We start from the raw sequence: 18,831 nt of genomic DNA, 5'->3' as shown, positions 1-18,831 counted from the left end.
GGGAGTGAACCAGTGGATAGAAGACCTTTTTTTTTTTTTTTTTTTTTGACAGGCAGAGTGGACAGTGAGAGAGAGAGACAGAGAGAAAGGTCTTCCTTTGCCGTTGGTTCACCCTCCAATGGCCGCTGCGGCTGGCGCGCTGCAGCCGGCGCACCGCACTGATCCGATGGCAGGAGCCAGGTACTTATCCTGGTCTCCCATGGGGTGCAGGGCCCAAGGACTTGGGCCATCCTCCACTGCACTCCCTGGCCACAGCAGAGAGCTGGCATGGAAGGGGGGGCAACCGGGACAGAATCCGGCACCCCAACCGGGACTAGAACCCGGGGTGCTAGCGCCGCAAGGCGGAGGATTAGCCTAGTGAGCCGCGGCACCGGCCAGAAGACCTCTCTTTCTTTGCCTCTGCCTCTCAGTAACTCTGCCTTTCAACTAAATTTAAAAATCTTTAAAAAAAAAATAAAAAGGAAGGAAATTCTGACACACATCACAGGATGGATTAACCTTGGACAGTATGCTGAGTGAAATAAGTCCACTGTAGAAACACAACTGCTGTATAATTCACTTATATGAGGTACTTAAAAGAGTTAGAATTCACAGACATAGAAAGCAGAAAGATGGTTGCCAGGGGTTAGGGGAAGGAGAAAAAGAGAAGTTATTTTTGAATGGGTAGTTGCAGTTTTATAAGATGAATGAAGGATTGTGGCTATGGTTACATAACATGATGAAAACATTTATATTGCTTAACTATACTCACACCCTTAACAATGTTTAAAATAGTAAATTTTATGTTATGTGTATTTTAACACAATAAACTGGAGAAAAAAAGGCAAAGTGAACCAAACCAAAACATCTTTCTCAAGTTCACAAATTGTGTGTGTGTGTGTGTGTGTGTATAAATGGTCTGAACAATTCCACTTGTAGGCACTTACTACATAAGTTAAGATCACAAGTGTGCAGGAAGTTACATGTACACAGGTATCCAGGTTAGTATTTTGTACTAACAAAAGACTAGAAGGAAAGGGAACCAACTAAGTAAATTACAACTTATCTATTCCAAAGAACACTGTATAGCCATCTGGTAAAACACTGAGGCGAAGACAAAACAGGTACAGAAGGTAAGCATGTATTTTCAGAATAACCTCCAGAGGCATTAAAGATGCATAGACACCAGGCTCCATCCCCTTACAAACTTGATTTAACAGGTCCTGTAAAGGGTGCAGGTATTATAGTTTTATAAAGTGCCATACAGGTAATTCAAGTTTTATAATCATTACTCTAAGAGACCAAGGACCTAAAACTTTCATTTGTATTCATGGTTTATGCTTGAGAATCTATGTGCCAGCTCTGCATAGTCTGCTTACTGCACCTGGAGCTAACACTTAGGACATCTGGAGAAGCATCGAGGCCTTTATCAGCACTTGGAGCTGCCTGGACCTGAGGAGCGATTAAGATACCAACACATTTTTAAATGTGATTGGGCTCATTACCAATAGCACAAAGCAAGTGAGTCTAATCTTTAAATTGGTATCAGGGCCCTAAAAAAAAAAAAAAAAAAAAAAAACCATCTTCAAAAAAAAAAAAAAAAGCTGACTGTAAAACAAACATATTAAGCAATTATCAACCGTCTATCAATTATAAAACACGAGTCATGTTCCTTTAGGAACAGATAGTTAAGACAAAATAACACAGGTTTAATCAAGAAGTCAGCCCTGCATGATAAAAAGAACCATGTCAGGAAACTGCATCAACATGGCAAACAGAACCCACTTATTCATCTCCCTTCCTCCCCCAAACCTCAAGAAATGGCAGAAAGTGAAATGAGCACTGAGTGGGGTAAACGGAAAACACACACACATCTGTTCAGAGACACTGCTGCAAACCTTAGAGAATGTCCTAGAATGTTTCTATGAGACAAAGGTAGGTTGCTTTCAAAGAAACCAGAATAAGTCAGGTAGGACACCTTTCACTGGCAGCACTGGAAACTAGAAGACAATGAAATCACATCTTCAAAACTATGTCTGGAGAGCTGCCCTAGAAGTATCACCACGAGGTACACAGCAAGGCCCAGGGGAGCACTGTCACACAGTATTAATATTAGTAACCACAATCAGGAACAATTTATGCGTTGAAATTATTCATTCATCACTTTATTTACTGAATACTTACCATATACCAAGCACTGCTCTAGGAACTAGAGACAGCAGTAAATAAAGCAGACAAGGACTCTGCCCCTAGGGATCTAGTATTTAAAAGTGTTATAGGACACTGTGCATTTTTCCAAAAAATAAGAGAAGACTAGCATACACTGATATGGAAGGCTATCCAAGACACATTGGCAAGTGAAAATTAAAACTATAGTACAGGGGCCTGCGTTGTGGCACAGCAGGTAAAGCTGCTAGAGGTGCCACAGAGGTGCCAGTTCAAGTCCCAGCTGTTCCACTTCCAATCTAGCTTCCTGCCAATGCACCTGGGAAAATCAGCACCTGGGAAAGCAGCAGAGGATGGCCCAAGAGCCCAGGCCCCTGTAGTAAGCTCCTGGCTCCTGACTTTGGACTGACTCAGCCCCAGTTATTGCAGCCATTTGAGGAGTGAACTAGAGAATGAAAGATCTCTGTCTCTCCCTCTCTCTGTGTAACTCTTTCAAATAAAGAAATAAATCTTTAAAATAAATATAGTACAATTCTATTAATTTTTTTTAAAAAGGACATATGTACATGAGTATAAATATAAAGACAACAACTTAAGCCATATTCCAAGTGTTCTCAGCTCTGGGCAGGGGGTGGGAAGGGTGTTAGAGATGGTCTTATTTTTCCCTACATTCTCTGGCATCCTTGATCCTTCTACAAAGAGAATATATTCACGCACAACTTCTGTACTTTTAAAAAGAGAGAAAGCCACGGTAACATTTAAATAGACAAATATTCTTAGGTAGAACAATTAGCATTTAAATTATTAATAAGGCATTCATTGGCACCCATGAGGCATTCAATGTATATTAATCACATTTAATTGGCATTTCTAAAGTTAAAACAAGGAAGCCTCTTCATGAAAGAACTAAGGTAGCACATAAAACATAAATCTCTGCAATTATTTTTTTAATTTTAAGATTTATTTATTTATTTGAAAGTCAGAGTTACACAGAGAGAGAAGAAGAGGCAGAGGCAGAGGCGCGGGGCGGGGGGAATCTTCCATCCACTGGTTCATTCCTCAAATGGCCTCAACAGTCGGAGCTGGGCCGATCTGAAGCCAGGAGCTTCTTCCAGGTCTCCCACACAGGTGCAGGGGCCCAAGGATTTGGGCCTTCTTCTACTGATTTCCCAGGCCATAGCAAAGAGGTAGATCAGAAGTGGAGCAGCCAGGACTTGAACCAGCGCCCATATGGGATGCTGGCACTGCAGGCGGTGGCTTTACCTGCTACGCCACAGTGTCAGTCCCTGTAGTTATTTATTTTCTAAAAAAGATTTACTTTCTTTTTGAAAGTCAAGAGTTACAGATAGAGGGAAAGACAGAGAGATCTTCCATCTACTAATTCACTCCCCAGATGGCTGCAATGGCTGGCAGTGAGCCATGCCGAAGCCAGGAGCTTCATCTGGGTATCCCATATGGATAGCAGGTGCCCAAACACCCGGGCCATCTTCTGCTGCTTTTCCCAGGCCATTAAGCAAGGAGTTGGAAGAGAAGTGCAGCAGCAGGGACATGAACAGGTGCCCATTTGGGATGCTAGTGTCATAGGCGGCAACTTTACCTGTTATGCCACAATGCCGGCTCCTCTACAGTTCTTTTTAAAGAATTTTCACATACACTACCTCATTTCATTATATCACCTCTCATTTTATACTTACACAAACCTGAAGGTTTTCATAAGTTATTAAGGGTAGATGGAGGATAGGTACCCTTAAATAAAGGTTTGAACTCTGAGTAAAACTTTTTTTAAAGATTTTTTAAAAAAAGATTTACTTATTTATCTGAAAGTCAGAGTTAGAGAGAGAGGGACACACACACACACACACACACACACACACACAGAATCTTCCAATCGCTGGTTTACTTCCCAGATGCCTACAACAGCTTCCTCCAGGTTTCCCACATGGGTGGCAGGGGCCTAAGCACTTGGCCATCTTCTGCTGCCTTTCCCAGGCCATTAGCAGGGAGCTGGATCAGAAGTGGTGCAGCTGGACATGAACCAGCGCCTGAATGGGATGACAGCATTGTAAGTGGTAGCTTTATTCACTGTACCACAACACTGGCTCCAAGATTTATTTCTTTGAAAGGCAGACTGAAAGAAGCACACTGACAGAGAACAACATGTGCTCACTCCCCGTATGCCCACAAAAGCCAGGGCTGGGCTGGGCCAAAACCAGAAACCAGGAATTCTTCTGGGTCTCCAACACAGGTGGCAGGAAAGCAAATACTTGGTCCATCACCTGCTGCCTCCCAAGCACATGAACAGAAAGCTGGATCAGAATGAGAGGTAGGATACAATTCCAGGCCCTCTCAATACAGGATGCGGGAGTCCCAGGTGGCAGTTTATTCTGGGCCACAGTGCCACCCCAAATCTAATTAAAACTTTTTGACTCATCAAAATGGATTTCAGAAGTTGTAAACTCTCAGGTAAAAGTGAAAATGAGCTCTGACAGAATCATTAATATCCCAGTGAAGCTACCAGCCTCATTTAAATGTCACCTTCCTTTATGTACAGCCCTAAGCTTTTACTGTATTTTATATTTTAAATTTTTATTTAAGAGGGAGGGAGAGAGAGAGGGAGACCTCTCGTTCACTGGTTCAATCCCCAAATGCTTGCAACATCCAGGGCTGGGACAGGCCAAAGCCAAACTTAACCTCCCACATGGGTGGCAGGGAACCAGCTGCCTTCCAGGGTACACAGCAGCAGGAAGCTGGAATTGGGAGCAGAGCCAGAACTTGAACCCAGGCACTCTCATGGAACGTGGGCACCTCATCAGCATCTTAAACACTAGGTCAAACATTTTACAGTTTGATTTGCTTTCATAATAAAACTGAATTCAAATGACAGACTAATTCGAAAGAAGAATCTTGTTCATCTTTCAACATTTGCCAAAAAATAGATTTCATGACTGAAGCTGTTGCAAAACCTATCTTTCTACTAATTATTAGGAAAGGATCATCATGCAACGAATTAAAAGTTAATTAAGAGAACAGTCATTTAGTCTAGTGGTTAAGTTACCCACATCCCACATTGGAGTTTCTGGGTTTGATTCAAGTAACTGGGTTCCAGTCACTCACGTGGGAGACCTGGATTGTGTTCCCAGATCCTGCCTCTGGCCCTGGCCCAGGCCCTGCTGTTCTGGGCCCTGGGTGACTAAAGCTGGAGCTCTGTCTGTCTTTCTGCCTTTCAAATTAAAACAAAAAAAATAATTAAGTGAATTAATCCAACAGGGAAAACTAGAGCAATGACTAGGAAATTTCAGAGAAAGAATATTATAAACACACAAATAAGAACATTAATTTTATCCCAGTCTTAAGATTATGTAAAAACATTTTTAAAGTACAGTGTTTTATAAAATAAATTCTTTTTAAAGTACAGTGTTTTATAAAATAAATTCTTTTTCTTAAGGGAAGGTGTTAATTGGGAGAAACCCGACAGACTGGAGGCAAGGGGAGAAGAAAGAAAAAGAGAAACTCTCTCTATATATCTCTCTGTAACTCTTTGAAATAAATACATCTTTTAAAAATTATTTTTATTGGAAATTATTAAGGTGTGGAACTGGGTTAATTTTGGTCTTGATACAATGTCCTTTGACCACCTCTTATAATAACAGTTTTGACAAGAAAACAGGAAAAGATGGCTAGAAAGAGGATTTATTTTAGAATAAGCTCTTCTTAGGTACTCCAGGAATTTTAGAAGTTACCTAGTTGCTGGCATTGTGGAGTAGTGGGTAAAGCTGCTGCCTACAATGCCAGCATCCCATACGGGCACTGGTTTGAGTCCTGGCTGCTCCACTTCCGATCCAGCTCCCTGCTAATGGCCTGGGAAAAGCAGCAGCAGATGGCCCAAGTTTTGGGGCCCTGCCACCCCCATGGGAGACCCAGAAGAAGCTCCAGGCTGCTGGCTTCAAATTGGCTCAGCTCCGGCCATTCTAGTCATCTGGGGAGGGAACCAGTGAGTGGAAGATCTCTCTCTTCTCTCTCTGTAAGTCTGACTGTCAAATAAGTAAATAAATCTTAAAAAGTTGCCTAACTGTAAATAATCAATATTACAATTATTACTACCTCTTCACTAAAATAAATTTTCTAAGGATGTCTTTTGGCAAAAATTACTTTTTATGAAAATTAGTAGTTTTATTAGTAAAAAAAGTCTACAATTCAGAACTGTTTCTTATTCAGATTTGTTTGAATTAGTAACCTTTTATTTGTTTGAATTAGTAACCTTTTATTCTGCATTTTATTTATAACAACCAGTCAATCTAGAATATGCAGCATCTTTCATCTTATCCCTGCAGAAACTAATAAACTTGTATCTCAACACTAGCAAATGCCAAGTGGCCACCCTTAAATTTCATAGCTTCTTAAACTGACCTTTGAAAGTTCTTCTCATTCCTCTGAAATTAAGGGCAGCACGACCTTAATCAAATTCTACAAAAATAAGAAATAATTTTATTGAAATTGTATAAATGGAAGTCAGAGGTTGGCCTCAGTTTATGAAGTGCATGTATGTGTGTCCCCTTAACCTACTGCTTACAACAGATTAGAGAAGAAATTTAGGGTATGAATTTTCTCTACCTGAAGCAGAAATTCCTTTTGAGATAAAAATGACCAAATGTCACTTGAATTTGAGTTGACCACAAACATGGAGCCAAGTACAAATGACATGAACATCAGGTATCATGACTGGATCTTCCAGTTATTTCAGATCCATTCAGTTCACCTGATTAGAGCTTTTGAAAGGAAGCAAAACAACACTAATGATGGCTTTTTATAGTACAAAAGGACATCATAACCAACAGTTTCATTGTTGAGAATGTTCTAAAGTTCTATATCAATTTTAAATAGTAAGTTACAAATTAAATTTATTCATCAATCACTACTAAAAAAGATATAAACATCAACAGCAATGGGAAGTCTAAAACCATGTCTTCATGAAGCTAAGGATGAGTCCCGCTGGGAAGACAGCATTTAAACACCTTTGGAAAATGAAGATTTTTTAAAAAATACAAATAAGGAAATGTTAGTAACATTTCTTTTTGGAGGGTGAGACTTGTCCTATATACCTTTCTTTTCCCTAAAGTATCTATGCATTAGCTATTCCATAGATAATACAAAAGAATTAAAAGCTGTTTGGTAGGTTATTAATCACAAATCAGTATGTATCATCTGAAGCTTAAAGAGAATTCAACCACATAGAAAAAGGGAGGGAAATAATAACCACACTACCTCCTACTTGCAAATCTAAAGGATAAATACAAGTTCTAAACAGTGTGTAAAAATGCTTTCATTTTACAATTAGAAAAACCTTAACTGTATATAGTCTACAAAAACTCAGAAACTAAGATACTGAAAAAGATGCATGAGGGTACAAAAAAACTCATGGAAAATGGAATTAAAAGATGAGTTTAGGGGTGGGTGTTTGCACAGTGGTTAAGACATCACTTAGGACACCCCAGTATGGGTTCAAGGGCTGGCTCTGCTTCTGATTCCAGCTTCCATTTTATACACACCTTAGGAGGCAGCAGGTGAAGGCTCAAGCTACTTGAATCTCTGCTATCCATGTGGGAGATCTATATTGAGTAAGAGGGTCCTGGCTTTGGCTTGGCTCAGCCCTGGCTGTTGCAGGCACTGGGGGAATAACAAGGGGATGGAAGATCTCTCTCTATTCCTCTTTCAAATAAAATGAAAATAAATAAAAGAGGAATTTAGGGATGCGTGTTGGGTCTAGCAGTTATGACACCATCTGTAATCAGATGGACTGCCTGAGTCCCATACTCGTTCCAGCTTCTGACTCCAGCTTCCTGCTAGCACAGACCTAGGAGGCAGTGATAATATCTCAGGTAGCTGGCTTTCTGTCACCAAAGTAGGAGACCTGAACTGCATTCTTGGATCCTGGTTTTAACCCAACCCAGCCCCAGCCATTGCAGGCATGTACAGAATAAATTAGAGGGTGGGAGCACTTTCTGTCGGTCTCTCTCAAAAAAAAATTTTTTTAGTTTATTTTTGATACAAAATATTTTGAAACCCATGCTACAAGGAGTCTTCAAAAAGTGCATGAAAATGTATACTATGAAAAAACTATGCATGGATTTCAAAAATTTTTTGTACCAGAATAAACTTAAATTTTTAGTTACATTTTTTCTCTGAGCATTTGGAATAACACTTATATAGAATATATTTTCAAATCAGTCAATAATACTAAAAGAGAAATAATTAGTATTTCATATAGTGTATGAGTTTAAGGTATTTTCATATATAGTATTTGATTTCATTCTCACAAAAATCTGGTGAAATAGTTATTTCCCCTTTACAGGCCAGAAACAACAAAAAAGAAAAATAAATGTAATGTAGAACCACACATGACTATGAATTCTGTGATCTTCCTATCATTCATAATTGGTATATTAAGCCATTTATTTATTTATTTTTTAGCTAGTTATTTTAAGATTTACTTATTTTGGGGCCGGCTCCATGGTGCAGTAGGTTAATCCTCCACCTGCAGTGCTGGCATCCCATATGGGCAATGGTTCTAGTCCCAGTTGCTCCTCTTCCAGTCCAGCTCTCTGCTATGGCCTGGGAAAGCAGTAGAGGATGGCCCAAGCCCTTGGGCCCTGCACCCGCATGGGAGACCTGGAAGAAGCACCTGGCTCCTGGCTTCGGATCTGTGCGGCTCCAGCCATTGTGGCCATTTGGGGAGTGAACCAATGGAAGGAAGACCTTTCTCTCTGTCTCTCCCTCTCACTGTCTATAACTCTACCTCTCAAATAAATAAATAAAAATCCTTAAGAAAAAAAAGATTTATTTATTTTATACTTATTTTATTTTAAAGGCAGAGTGACAGAGAAAGGGAAAGACAAATCTTCCATCAGCTGCTTCACTCCCCAAATGCTTACAACAACTTTGCCTGGGGCCAGGCCAGAGCCAGGAGCCCAGTGCTCCATCTGGGACTCCCATATGAGTGACAGGAACCCGAGCTCTTGGACCATCATCTGCTGCCTTTCAAGTGCATTAGCAGGAAACTGGGTTGGAAGCACAGAGAAACTGGGACTTGAACTAGCACTCTGATATGGGATGCAGGTGTCCTAAGAGACGTCTAGCTTAACTTGCTGTGCCACAACACCTGCCCCACAATACTCTTCTTCTTCCTTTTTTTTTTTTTTTTTTTTGACAGGCAGAGTGGACAGTGAGAGAGAGAGTTTCAGAAAGAAAGGTCTTCCTTTTTGCCGTTGGTTCACCCTCCAATGGCCGCCGCCGCGGCCGGTGCACTGCGGCTGGTGCACCGCGCTGATCCGAAGGCAGGAGCCAGGTGCTTATCCTGGTCTCCCATGTGGTGCAGGGCCCAAGGACTTGGGCCATCCCCCACTGCACTTCCTGGCCACAGCAGAGAGCTGGCCTGGAAGAAGGGCTACCGGGACAGAATCTGGTGCCCCGACTGGGACTAGAACCCGGTGTGCCAGCACCTCAAGGCGGAGGATTAGCCTAGTGAGCTGCGGCGCTGGCCCACAATACTCTTCTAAAAATTAATTTATATTATTTGAGATGCAGAGAGTGACAGCAAGAACAACACACACACACACACACACACACTACCCACTGGTTCACTCCAAAAAATGCCAGGGAGCTGGGAATTCAACCCAGGTTTCCCATGTGGATGGGTGGCAGGGGCCCAAATACTTGAGCCATCACCTGTTGCCTCCAGGGTATACATTAGAAAGAAGTTGGGATTGGGAGCAGAGTCAAGACTCAAACCCACACACCTGGATACGGGATGTGGACATTCTAAGTCATGTCTTAGTCACCACGCCAAATGCCCACCCCTAAACCCACTATGCTCTTTTATTTATTTATTTTTAAATATTTATTTATTTATTTCAAGGGCAGAGAGGGGGACAGATGGAGGGATCTTCTATCCATTGGTTCACTCTCCAAATGGCCACAACAGCCAGGGTTGGACAAGGCTCCAGGAGCCAGGAGCTTCATCTGTTCTACCACATGGGTTCAGGGCCCTATTATATTTGGGCCATCTTCCAACTTTCCCAGGCAAATCAGCAGTGAGCTGGATCAGAAGTGGAGTAGCTGGGACTTGCCAAAGGTTTAACTCTTTACACCACAACACTGGCCCCAAGCTATATGTTCTTGAAGAATGCACGTTTCTTAGTGAGACAATGGTTTAAGTGATATTTAGGCAAAGAATTATGATGGTTAAGAAAAAGAGAAATAAGGCCAACGCTGTGGCTCACTAGGCTAATCCTCTGCCTGCGGTGCTGGCACTCTGGGTTCTAGTCCCAGTTGGGGCACCGGAATCTGTCCCGGTTGCTCCTCTTCCAGTCCAGCTCTCTGCTGTGGCCTGGGAAGGCAGTGGAGGATGGCCCAACTGCTTGGGCCCTGCACCCGCATGGGAGACCAGGAGGAAGCACCTGACTCCTGGCTTTGGATCGGCGCAGTGCACCGGCCATAGCGACCATTTTGGGGTTGAACCAACAGAAGAAGATCTTTGTCTCTGTCTCTCTCTCACAAACTCTGCCTGTCAAGAAAAAAAAAAAAAGAGAGAAATAAGTAAAATTCTGTTAACGTTAACAGAATTTAATGTTAACACTAGTTAATGTGGATATATCAAGATGCATTCATGTGGCGAGATGAAAGATTATTATTAGGGAGCAATTTTACAACATTTATATAATTTTTCTGAAAGTCATTTTCTCTTCTTACTATGTCTTTGGCAAAGAGGAAGAATAAAAAGTAGGCCCTGAACGGATGAATAGATCCATTCTATAAAGAAGCCAGTACAGTGGGTGGTGTGGCACAGCAGGTTAAGCTCGCAGTTGGGATGCCTGCAATTCAAATTAGGAGTGCCTGGGTTTGAGTCCCAACTCCACTTCTGCTCTGGCTTCCTGCTAATGCACCTTGGAGGCAGCAGGTGATGGTTCAGGTGGTTGGATTCCCACCACCCATATGGGAGACCTGGCTGGAGTTCTGGTTTCTCGGCTTCAGCCTGGGGACTGGACCAGTAGATGAAAAGATCTCTCTCTCTGTTGCTCTGCCTTTCGAATAAATAAAAATAAACATTTAACACACACACACTCAAGAATCCAATACTATATTCTTATACCACACAAACCTTTGGCTTTTTTGAGCTAGAACAAAATCACTTTAATTATGTAGAGAGATTATGACTTACTGACACAGTTTGTTTCAGAATACTACGTAAGTTTACTTTAACTATATTTTCAAAGACTTATTTACTTAAAAGGCAGAGAGATAGTTTTTCCACCTGCTGGTTTACTCCCTAAATGGCTGCAACAGCCGGAGCTGGGTCAAGTTGAAGCCAGGAGCCAGGAACTCTGAGTCTCCTGTGTGGGTGGCAGAAACTCAAGTACTTGAGCCATCATGCACTACTTCCTAGGGAAGTACTACATTAGCAGGGAAGCTGTAATGGAAGGGAGTAGCCAAGACTCAATCCAGCAGTCTGATATGGGATGTGGTTATCTCAAGTGGCAGTTTAACCCTTTGAGCTACAATGCTGGCCCCTATTTAAATTTTTTTTTTTTTTTTGGACAGGCAGAGTGGACAGTGAGAGAGAGAGACAGAGAGAAAGGTCTTCCTTTGCCGTTGGTTCACCCTCCAATGGCCGCCGCGGCCGGTGCACTGCGCTGATCCGATGGCAGGAGCCAGGAGCCAGGTGCTTTTCCTGGTCTCCCATGGGGTGCAGGGCCCAAGCACCTGGGCCATCCTCCACTGCACTCCCAGGCCACAGCAGAGAGCTGGCCTGGAAGAGGGGCAACCGGGACAGAATCCGGCGCCCCGACCGGGACTAGAACCCGGTGTGCCGGCGCCGCTAGGCGGAGGATTAGCCTAGTGAGCCGCGGCGCCGGCCTAAAAATTATTTATCAAATACCTACCATGTACTCAGTATTTAGATCTATTTGAGGCACTTTAGTGGATTCAGAAATGAATACAAAATGGAAATAATGTCTAGAATAGAGATTGACACATTTTTCCTAAAAAGGACCTATATTTTGGGCTTTGTGGGCCATGCAGTCTCTGTTGTAAACACTCAACCCATCACTGCAACATGAAAGCAGCCACAGACAATACTCACAAATAAGTTAAAAGGTGTGGTTGTAGTTTTTAAAAATTGGGGCAAGACCTGGTGGTGCAGCAGTTTAGACGTCACTCCCATGACTGCACACCATCTCTGGGTGCCTGGGTTTGAGTCCCTGCTCCTCTCTCGAGTCCAGCTTCCTGCTGATGCACACCTTGGAAAGCAGCAGGTGCTCGCTCAATAGTTGAGTCTCTGATATCCACATGAGAGAGCAGAATTGAGTTCTCTGTTCCTGGCTTGAGCCTAACCCAGCCCTGGCTGCTGTGGGCATCTGGCAAATGAGTCAGAGGATAGGATACCACTCTATTTTTTCTATCTTAAAATAAAATAAAATAAGATAAAATGAGTGGCCAGAGCTGTGGTGTAGTATGTTAAGCTGCTGCCTGCAACGTTAGCTTCCCCTATGGGCACCAGTTCAAGTCCCAGCTGCTTCACTTGTGATCCCGCTCCCTCCAATGCACCTGGGAAAGCAGCAGAAGATGGCCCAAGTGCTTGGGCCCCTATGCCCATGTGGGAAACCCGGAAGAAGCTCCTGGCTCCTGGCTTCAGACTGGTCCTGCCTCAGTTATTGTGGCCATTTGGGGAGTGAACCAGCAGATGGAAGATCTTTCTCTCTGTCTCTCTGTCTCTCTCTCTAACTCTGCCTTTCAAATAAAAATAAATAAACTTTTACAAAATAAAATGAATAAATGAATACATACACACATAAATATTTTGAACAAAAACATTCTATAAATAACCACTGGCTGAATTTGGTCCTCAGGCCCTAGTTTGCTGACTCATGGACTAGACCCTTTGATAGGATGCAACCAAATGACTACAACACACTCAACCTAACTGTTCAGGATCTTATTATCTCCCGCCTGAACTGTTATAAAAGCTCCCCTCTCTAGTCTTGTGTCACCAACTCCACTCCTAAATACTGCAATCGACAAAGCTGCCAGGGTGATCTTATGTTTTAACTGTCACTGCTATTCTCCAAACTCTTCAATGGCTTAGCACCACTCACAGGAAAAAAGTCCATACTTCTTAGCAGAGCATAAAAGACCCTTTGTGCTCCAACCCCTGCTTTGTCTCCTGACTTATCCCCTCCCTCCCTCCCGCATCACTCCCTTGCTCACTCCTGTGCTGAAGCAACACTCAATTACTCCAGCACACCGGGCTATTAGTGTCTCTGTTCCTTGCCCACCAAGAGGCCTTCCTATCCACCGAGGATACTGCTCTGTGCGGGCTTTTCTCACCCCACAAGTTGAGCGACTGACACCCTCCCACTCCCTTACCTTACACGGACCTCCTGTTACTGCATGTGGACTGCTCAACAGCAGGCACCCATCTGCTTTCCTTCTCTGCAGTGGTAGCTCTAATTTCTAGCATGATTTCTGGCATGCAGTAGGTGCTGAAGTTTATTTTGACTCAAATTCAACTGAAGGTACTGCATACAACACATTATTATTTCAAGAAAGAAGAGAGTGCATCTTTCTTGAAAGGGAGAATCAGAAAACTTTTGAGGAAAGTGGTAGCGTATGAGCCAGGTAATGAAAAGACCAGTAAGCATAGCAGGTACAGATCCTCCCTGAAGCCAAAGAAGTAGAAGCAGAAGCAGAAGTTGAAAACAATGTCTGGTGATTGGTCAGTATTTCAGTTTGGCTGAAGTATATGGAGAATTAACTGGGAAATATGAAAAGTCAGTTAAGGTCAGAGTGAAGGAAGTTTAAACACATGCTAAAAAGTCTGTACTTTGTTTTGTAGATGATGGGGAGTTAGGCATGGGAGAATGACGTAAAACAAGAAGGTTAATCAAAGAGAAGGTGGATGATGGCAGTGGGAACTGAAAGATACTTATAAGTCAGAAGTGACAAAATGCTGCAAATGACTTGACATTGAACATTATGTAGAGTGCCAGGAATCAAAAATTATCCTGAAGTTTTAAGCCTTGGAAATTGAGATATACAGGGGCATAGGAACTGGAAGAAAAGTAGTAAAAAAAGAATAAATTTGGCTTTGAAATTACTAGGGGCATTTCGTATGAATCTGAAAAGTGAGAGACAGATAATTTCAGGAGATGAGATATCTGGAAGGCATCTATCTACAGCTGACAGCTAAAATCTAAGCTGGGGCCAGCTTTGTGGCACAGCAAATAAAGCTGCCATCTATGACACCGGCATTCCATATGGGAGCAAATCAATGTCCTGGCTGCTCTACTTCTGATCCAACTCCCTGCTAATGGCCTGGGAAAAGCAGAAGATGGTCCAAGTATTTGGGCTCCTGCACCCACATGAAACTCTTGGTTTCTGGCTTTGGCTTGGGCTAGCCCTGGCTGTTGTGGACATTTGGGGAGTGAACCAGTCAGTGAATGGAAGATCTTTATCTCCCAGTAACTTTAATAAATAAATCTTTAAAAATAAACAAATCTAGAGAGCAGACAGTAAAGGATCAAGAGTCCTTTATTGATCCTTGTACATATGTCTACCATAGTACCAAAAGCATTTTTGTACTAATTTGTAAACATATCTGCTTCTTGAACTCCTTGAGAGTTCAAAATTTATTGTCTTTGATTCTCTAGTCTATTATCTTGAAAAAAGCTGTATTCAGTGTATTCGTTTATATTTATAGTTCACAGAAAAGCCAATTTTCTATGAGTTGTTACAATTTAATATGATGCATAAGATATAAAAGTCTCCTCAAAATATTCACTTAGGCGCCGGTGTTGTGACACAGTGGGTTAAGTCACCACCTGCAATGCCAGCATCCCATATGAGTACCAGTTCGAGTCTTGGCTGCTCCACTTCTGATCCAGCTCCCTGTGAATGTGCCTGGAAAAGCAGCGGATGATGAAACAAGTATTTGGGTTCCTGCACCCATGTGGGAGACCAGGATAGAGTTCTGACTTCAGCCTGGCCCAGCCCAGCCCAGCTCTGCATTGTGGCCATTTGAGGAGTGAATCAGCAGATGGAAGATAGCTCTGTCTCTCCTTCTCTCTAACTCTGCGTTTTAAATAAACAAAATAAATCTTAAAAAAACAAAAGCAACTTCACGTCATACGTCAGTAGTCAGACGGTGGCAATCTGATGTAACCACTGAGCCAGTGGTTACTACAGGGAAGATGCTGACATTACATTTCTTCCTGTTACTCTGAAGAGTAACAGTTGGCAGTAGACAATTAATTCTTATTCCTTTTATGATCTCTCTTCTCCATCCAGATTACCATTACCCTGGCCTTTGGAAAGACAGAAAATGCTGGTGTAATATTTATAGGGCTGCCAATGCCTGATTGACTTTGCTGACCTTTATGTGTCTGTTCATAGCAGTGGACTGTGCTGCGCGCACCAGGCCCTCCAATTCAGCACCGCTGAAGTTCTTGGTCTCCACGGCCAGTTCTTTGATGTCTACGTCAGCAGACAGTAACTGATGCCCTCGCATCCTCGCCGTGTGGATGTGCAGGATCTGCAGCCGACCTTTCTCGTCTGGCAAGCCTGATACAATTAAAAATAAGACGGACATCTTCCTAGTCTTGAAAGCACCACCAGAAGAGATTATTCTAACTTCAATGCTTCTCTTAGGGGTACTCACACGTGGAACCGCCTGCTTCTCACAGTTACGTGACATCACTCCTGTTAATGAACTCTGAACACCACCCGCCATGCTCTGCTATCCACACGCCCGAGCCACAGCTCTGCTTACCAATCTCCATCTTGACCTCCAGTCTTCCAGGTCGAAGGAGAGCCTCATCTATCAGATCTGGTCTGTTGGTCATTCCTGAGCACAGAGGTTAAAAAACAAAACAACAAACAGAGTTCACCAATAAGATAAAATATCCCTTTCGTATATGCAATAACAGAAAGTCCCATAACAAACTAAGAGGACATTCTATACAGGTCAAATAGAAAGCCAAGTTGTTCTCAAGGAAAACAGCACCTGCTCCTGGTCTGTTCTATGGAAACATCTGGAGGCTGTGCTTTAGTACTTTACTATTGTAAGTCAGTGGAACTCAGTGTACTGGAAATTCCCAATATTTACAAAGAAAAGCTAAGGTGCAGAGATGGTAGGTAACCTGTCAAAGAGACCAAGGGGCAAAGTGCACACAAACTCCAAACTCCTCTCCCTTTTTTATAGGCCAGAGGTTTTTTTTTTTAAATACCAGTTTTATTTTTAAAGTCATCTTTAGAAAAAGCTCAGTACATAAAAAGTTAAAAGAAGTTATAATAACGGTACAGTTTTCAGGGCTCACTCTCTGGCCCTCAGTGACCCTGAAATACCTCTCAGGGCACTTGGAGGCCAAGGACTCAGTATGAAAACTACTGTGGGGCCGGTGCTGTGGCTCAGTGGGTTAACGCCCTGGGCTGAAGCGCCGGCATCTCATATGGGCACCGGTTCAAGACCTGGCTGTTTTACTTTCAATCCAGCTCTCTACTATGGCCTGGGAAAACAGTAGAGGGTGGCCCAAGGCCTTGGGCCCCTGCACCCACGTGAGAGACCTGGAAGAAGCTCCTGGCTCCTGGCTTCGGATCAGCACAGCTCTGGCCACCGCGGTCAATTGGGGAGTGACCCATCGGATGGAAGACCTCTCTCTCTCTCTGAGTAACTGTGTAACTCTGACTTTCAAAAAAACAAATAAATCTTAAAAAAAAAAAAAAAAGAAAAGAAAACTACTGCATTACATTGTGCTGTTGTTTCCATCTGTGGATGAGCTGCAGGCTTCAACCTACAGGTCATTAAACCCACCTTTCATTTATTTCCCTATTAAGCCTAGACATCAGAATAGTCAAGTTCAAAATCACTTGATTCTCATTTCGAAACATTGGCAAAATCGTTTAATTACAACCTACACAGAATTCAGAATTTATATATCTAATATTTTTGTGAAAAAAAAAAAGTGAACATACCGATGACGAGGATGTTGTTCAGCTGCTCTACCCCATCAATTTTGGACAGTAACTGGTTGACAACGGTGTCATGAACTCCTGTACTACCAGCCATGCTTCCTCTCTGCTTGCAAATGGCATCGATTTCATCAAATATGATGATGTGCAAACCACTGTTAGCACCGAGCTATAAGGGAAGAAATTATATGAAAGGTCATTGTTAGAATGTATTATTACACAAACTAATCAAAAAAAGCAACACAAAGCTTCCAACAGGTCGGCCTCACTTCATTTTGACCAATAAATATTCTAAGCATAATCATGGTTGTTGCACTCCCAAAGGTGTTGCAATTGCATCCTCAGAATGTTGCAAACTAAAAACACATTCCAAAACCTCATATTTAACAGCCACAAACACAAGCTTATACTATAGATATACAGTACAACAGAAAGTAGACAGCCCACTAAGTAAGCAAATGTGACTTTCTACACATTTTTTCACCTATTTGAAAGAACTGTTGTGCTTCTCGGATGCATTTAAGTCAGCAAGCAGCAACTCCCTCCCGTTCCCCGAATTTCAGTGAGACTGCCCGCGAGCAGCTCTACTGCTTGTACTGCATATCACATAGCTAAAGATTACCTCTACCCAGAGGTCAGCTGGGAATCGGGCAAATGTGTGAAAGAAAGGAACATGATTCAATTCACTTATATCACATGAAAACAGACTGGTCCTCTCTAACAGTAAAGTGAGAACAGAGACACAATTCATCAAAACACAGAAAAGCAGGGTGTTTCTGTGCCGCGATTTCTGTTTCAGTTTACTGGAAACAAAGTCAACATTAAAGCATATATATTTTGAAACTTTGACACACAAATACTTTTGAATTCTAATAATTCAGTAGGTTAAATAAAATGAGCCTTCTAACAATTCATAAGTAATTAAATCTTCTATGAGGGAACAAAGGGGGAGAGGATATTTTAGAAAAAAAATTTTGAACCAAAAAAAGAACATTAGGGATTTTTTATTTTTATTTTTTTGACAGGCAGAGTGGACAGTGAGAGAGAGAGACAGAGAGAAAGGTTCCTTTTGCAGTTGGTTCACCCTCCAATGGCCGCTGCGGCCGGTGCACTGTGCTGATCCGATGGCAGGAGCCAGGTACTTATCCTGGTCTCCCATGGGGTGCAGGGCCCAAGGACTTGGACCATCCTCCACTGCACTCCCGGGCCACAGCAGAGAGCTGGCCTGGAAGAGGGGCAACTGGGACACAATCTGGTGCCCCGACTGGGACTAGAACCCAGTGTGCCGGCGCCACAAGGCGAAGGATTAGCCTAGTGAACCGCAGCGCCGGCCAACATTAGGGATTATTAACAAATGAAAATGAATACAACTGGGGCTGGTGCTGCGGCTTAGTGGGTAAAGTCCTGGCTGCTCCACTTCTGATCCAGCTCCCTGATAATGCACCTAGGAAAGCAGTGGAAGGTCCAAGTGCCTGGGCCCCTGCACCCATGTGGGAGACCCAGAAAAGGCTTCTGGCTTCAGATTGGCCCAGCTCCGGCTGTTGTAACCATTTGGGGAATGAACCAGCAGATAGAGGATCTCTCTTTTTCTCTCTGTAACTCTGCCTTTCATACATATAAATAAATATTTTAAAATAAAGAAAAAAAAGAAAATGAATATAACCTAAA

At 42.6% G+C, this 18,831-nt stretch overlaps 1 protein-coding gene across 5 annotated transcripts in view; it reads right to left on the bottom strand.

Moving 5' to 3' along the window:
- NSF (N-ethylmaleimide sensitive factor, vesicle fusing ATPase) overlaps positions 1–18,831 on the bottom strand; it is a 179,903-nt gene that overhangs the window by 53,025 nt on the left and 108,047 nt on the right. For all 5 annotated transcript variants that reach the window (XM_008271641.4, XM_002719197.5, XM_070060567.1 and 2 more), the window contains exons 10-12: positions 17,167–17,332; positions 15,965–16,039; positions 15,569–15,756 (exon numbers count right to left, since the gene is read on the bottom strand). In XM_008271641.4, the coding sequence (XP_008269863.3) occupies positions 15,569–15,756; positions 15,965–16,039; positions 17,167–17,332 (429 nt within the window). The remainder of the gene's footprint in view (positions 1–15,568; positions 15,757–15,964; positions 16,040–17,166; positions 17,333–18,831) is intronic.

The sequence above is a fragment of the Oryctolagus cuniculus genome, chromosome 17 (assembly GCF_964237555.1).
Source record: "Oryctolagus cuniculus chromosome 17, mOryCun1.1, whole genome shotgun sequence".
Lineage (NCBI taxonomy): Eukaryota > Metazoa > Chordata > Mammalia > Lagomorpha > Leporidae > Oryctolagus > Oryctolagus cuniculus.
This window is presented reverse-complemented; position numbering and strand designations above follow the sequence as displayed.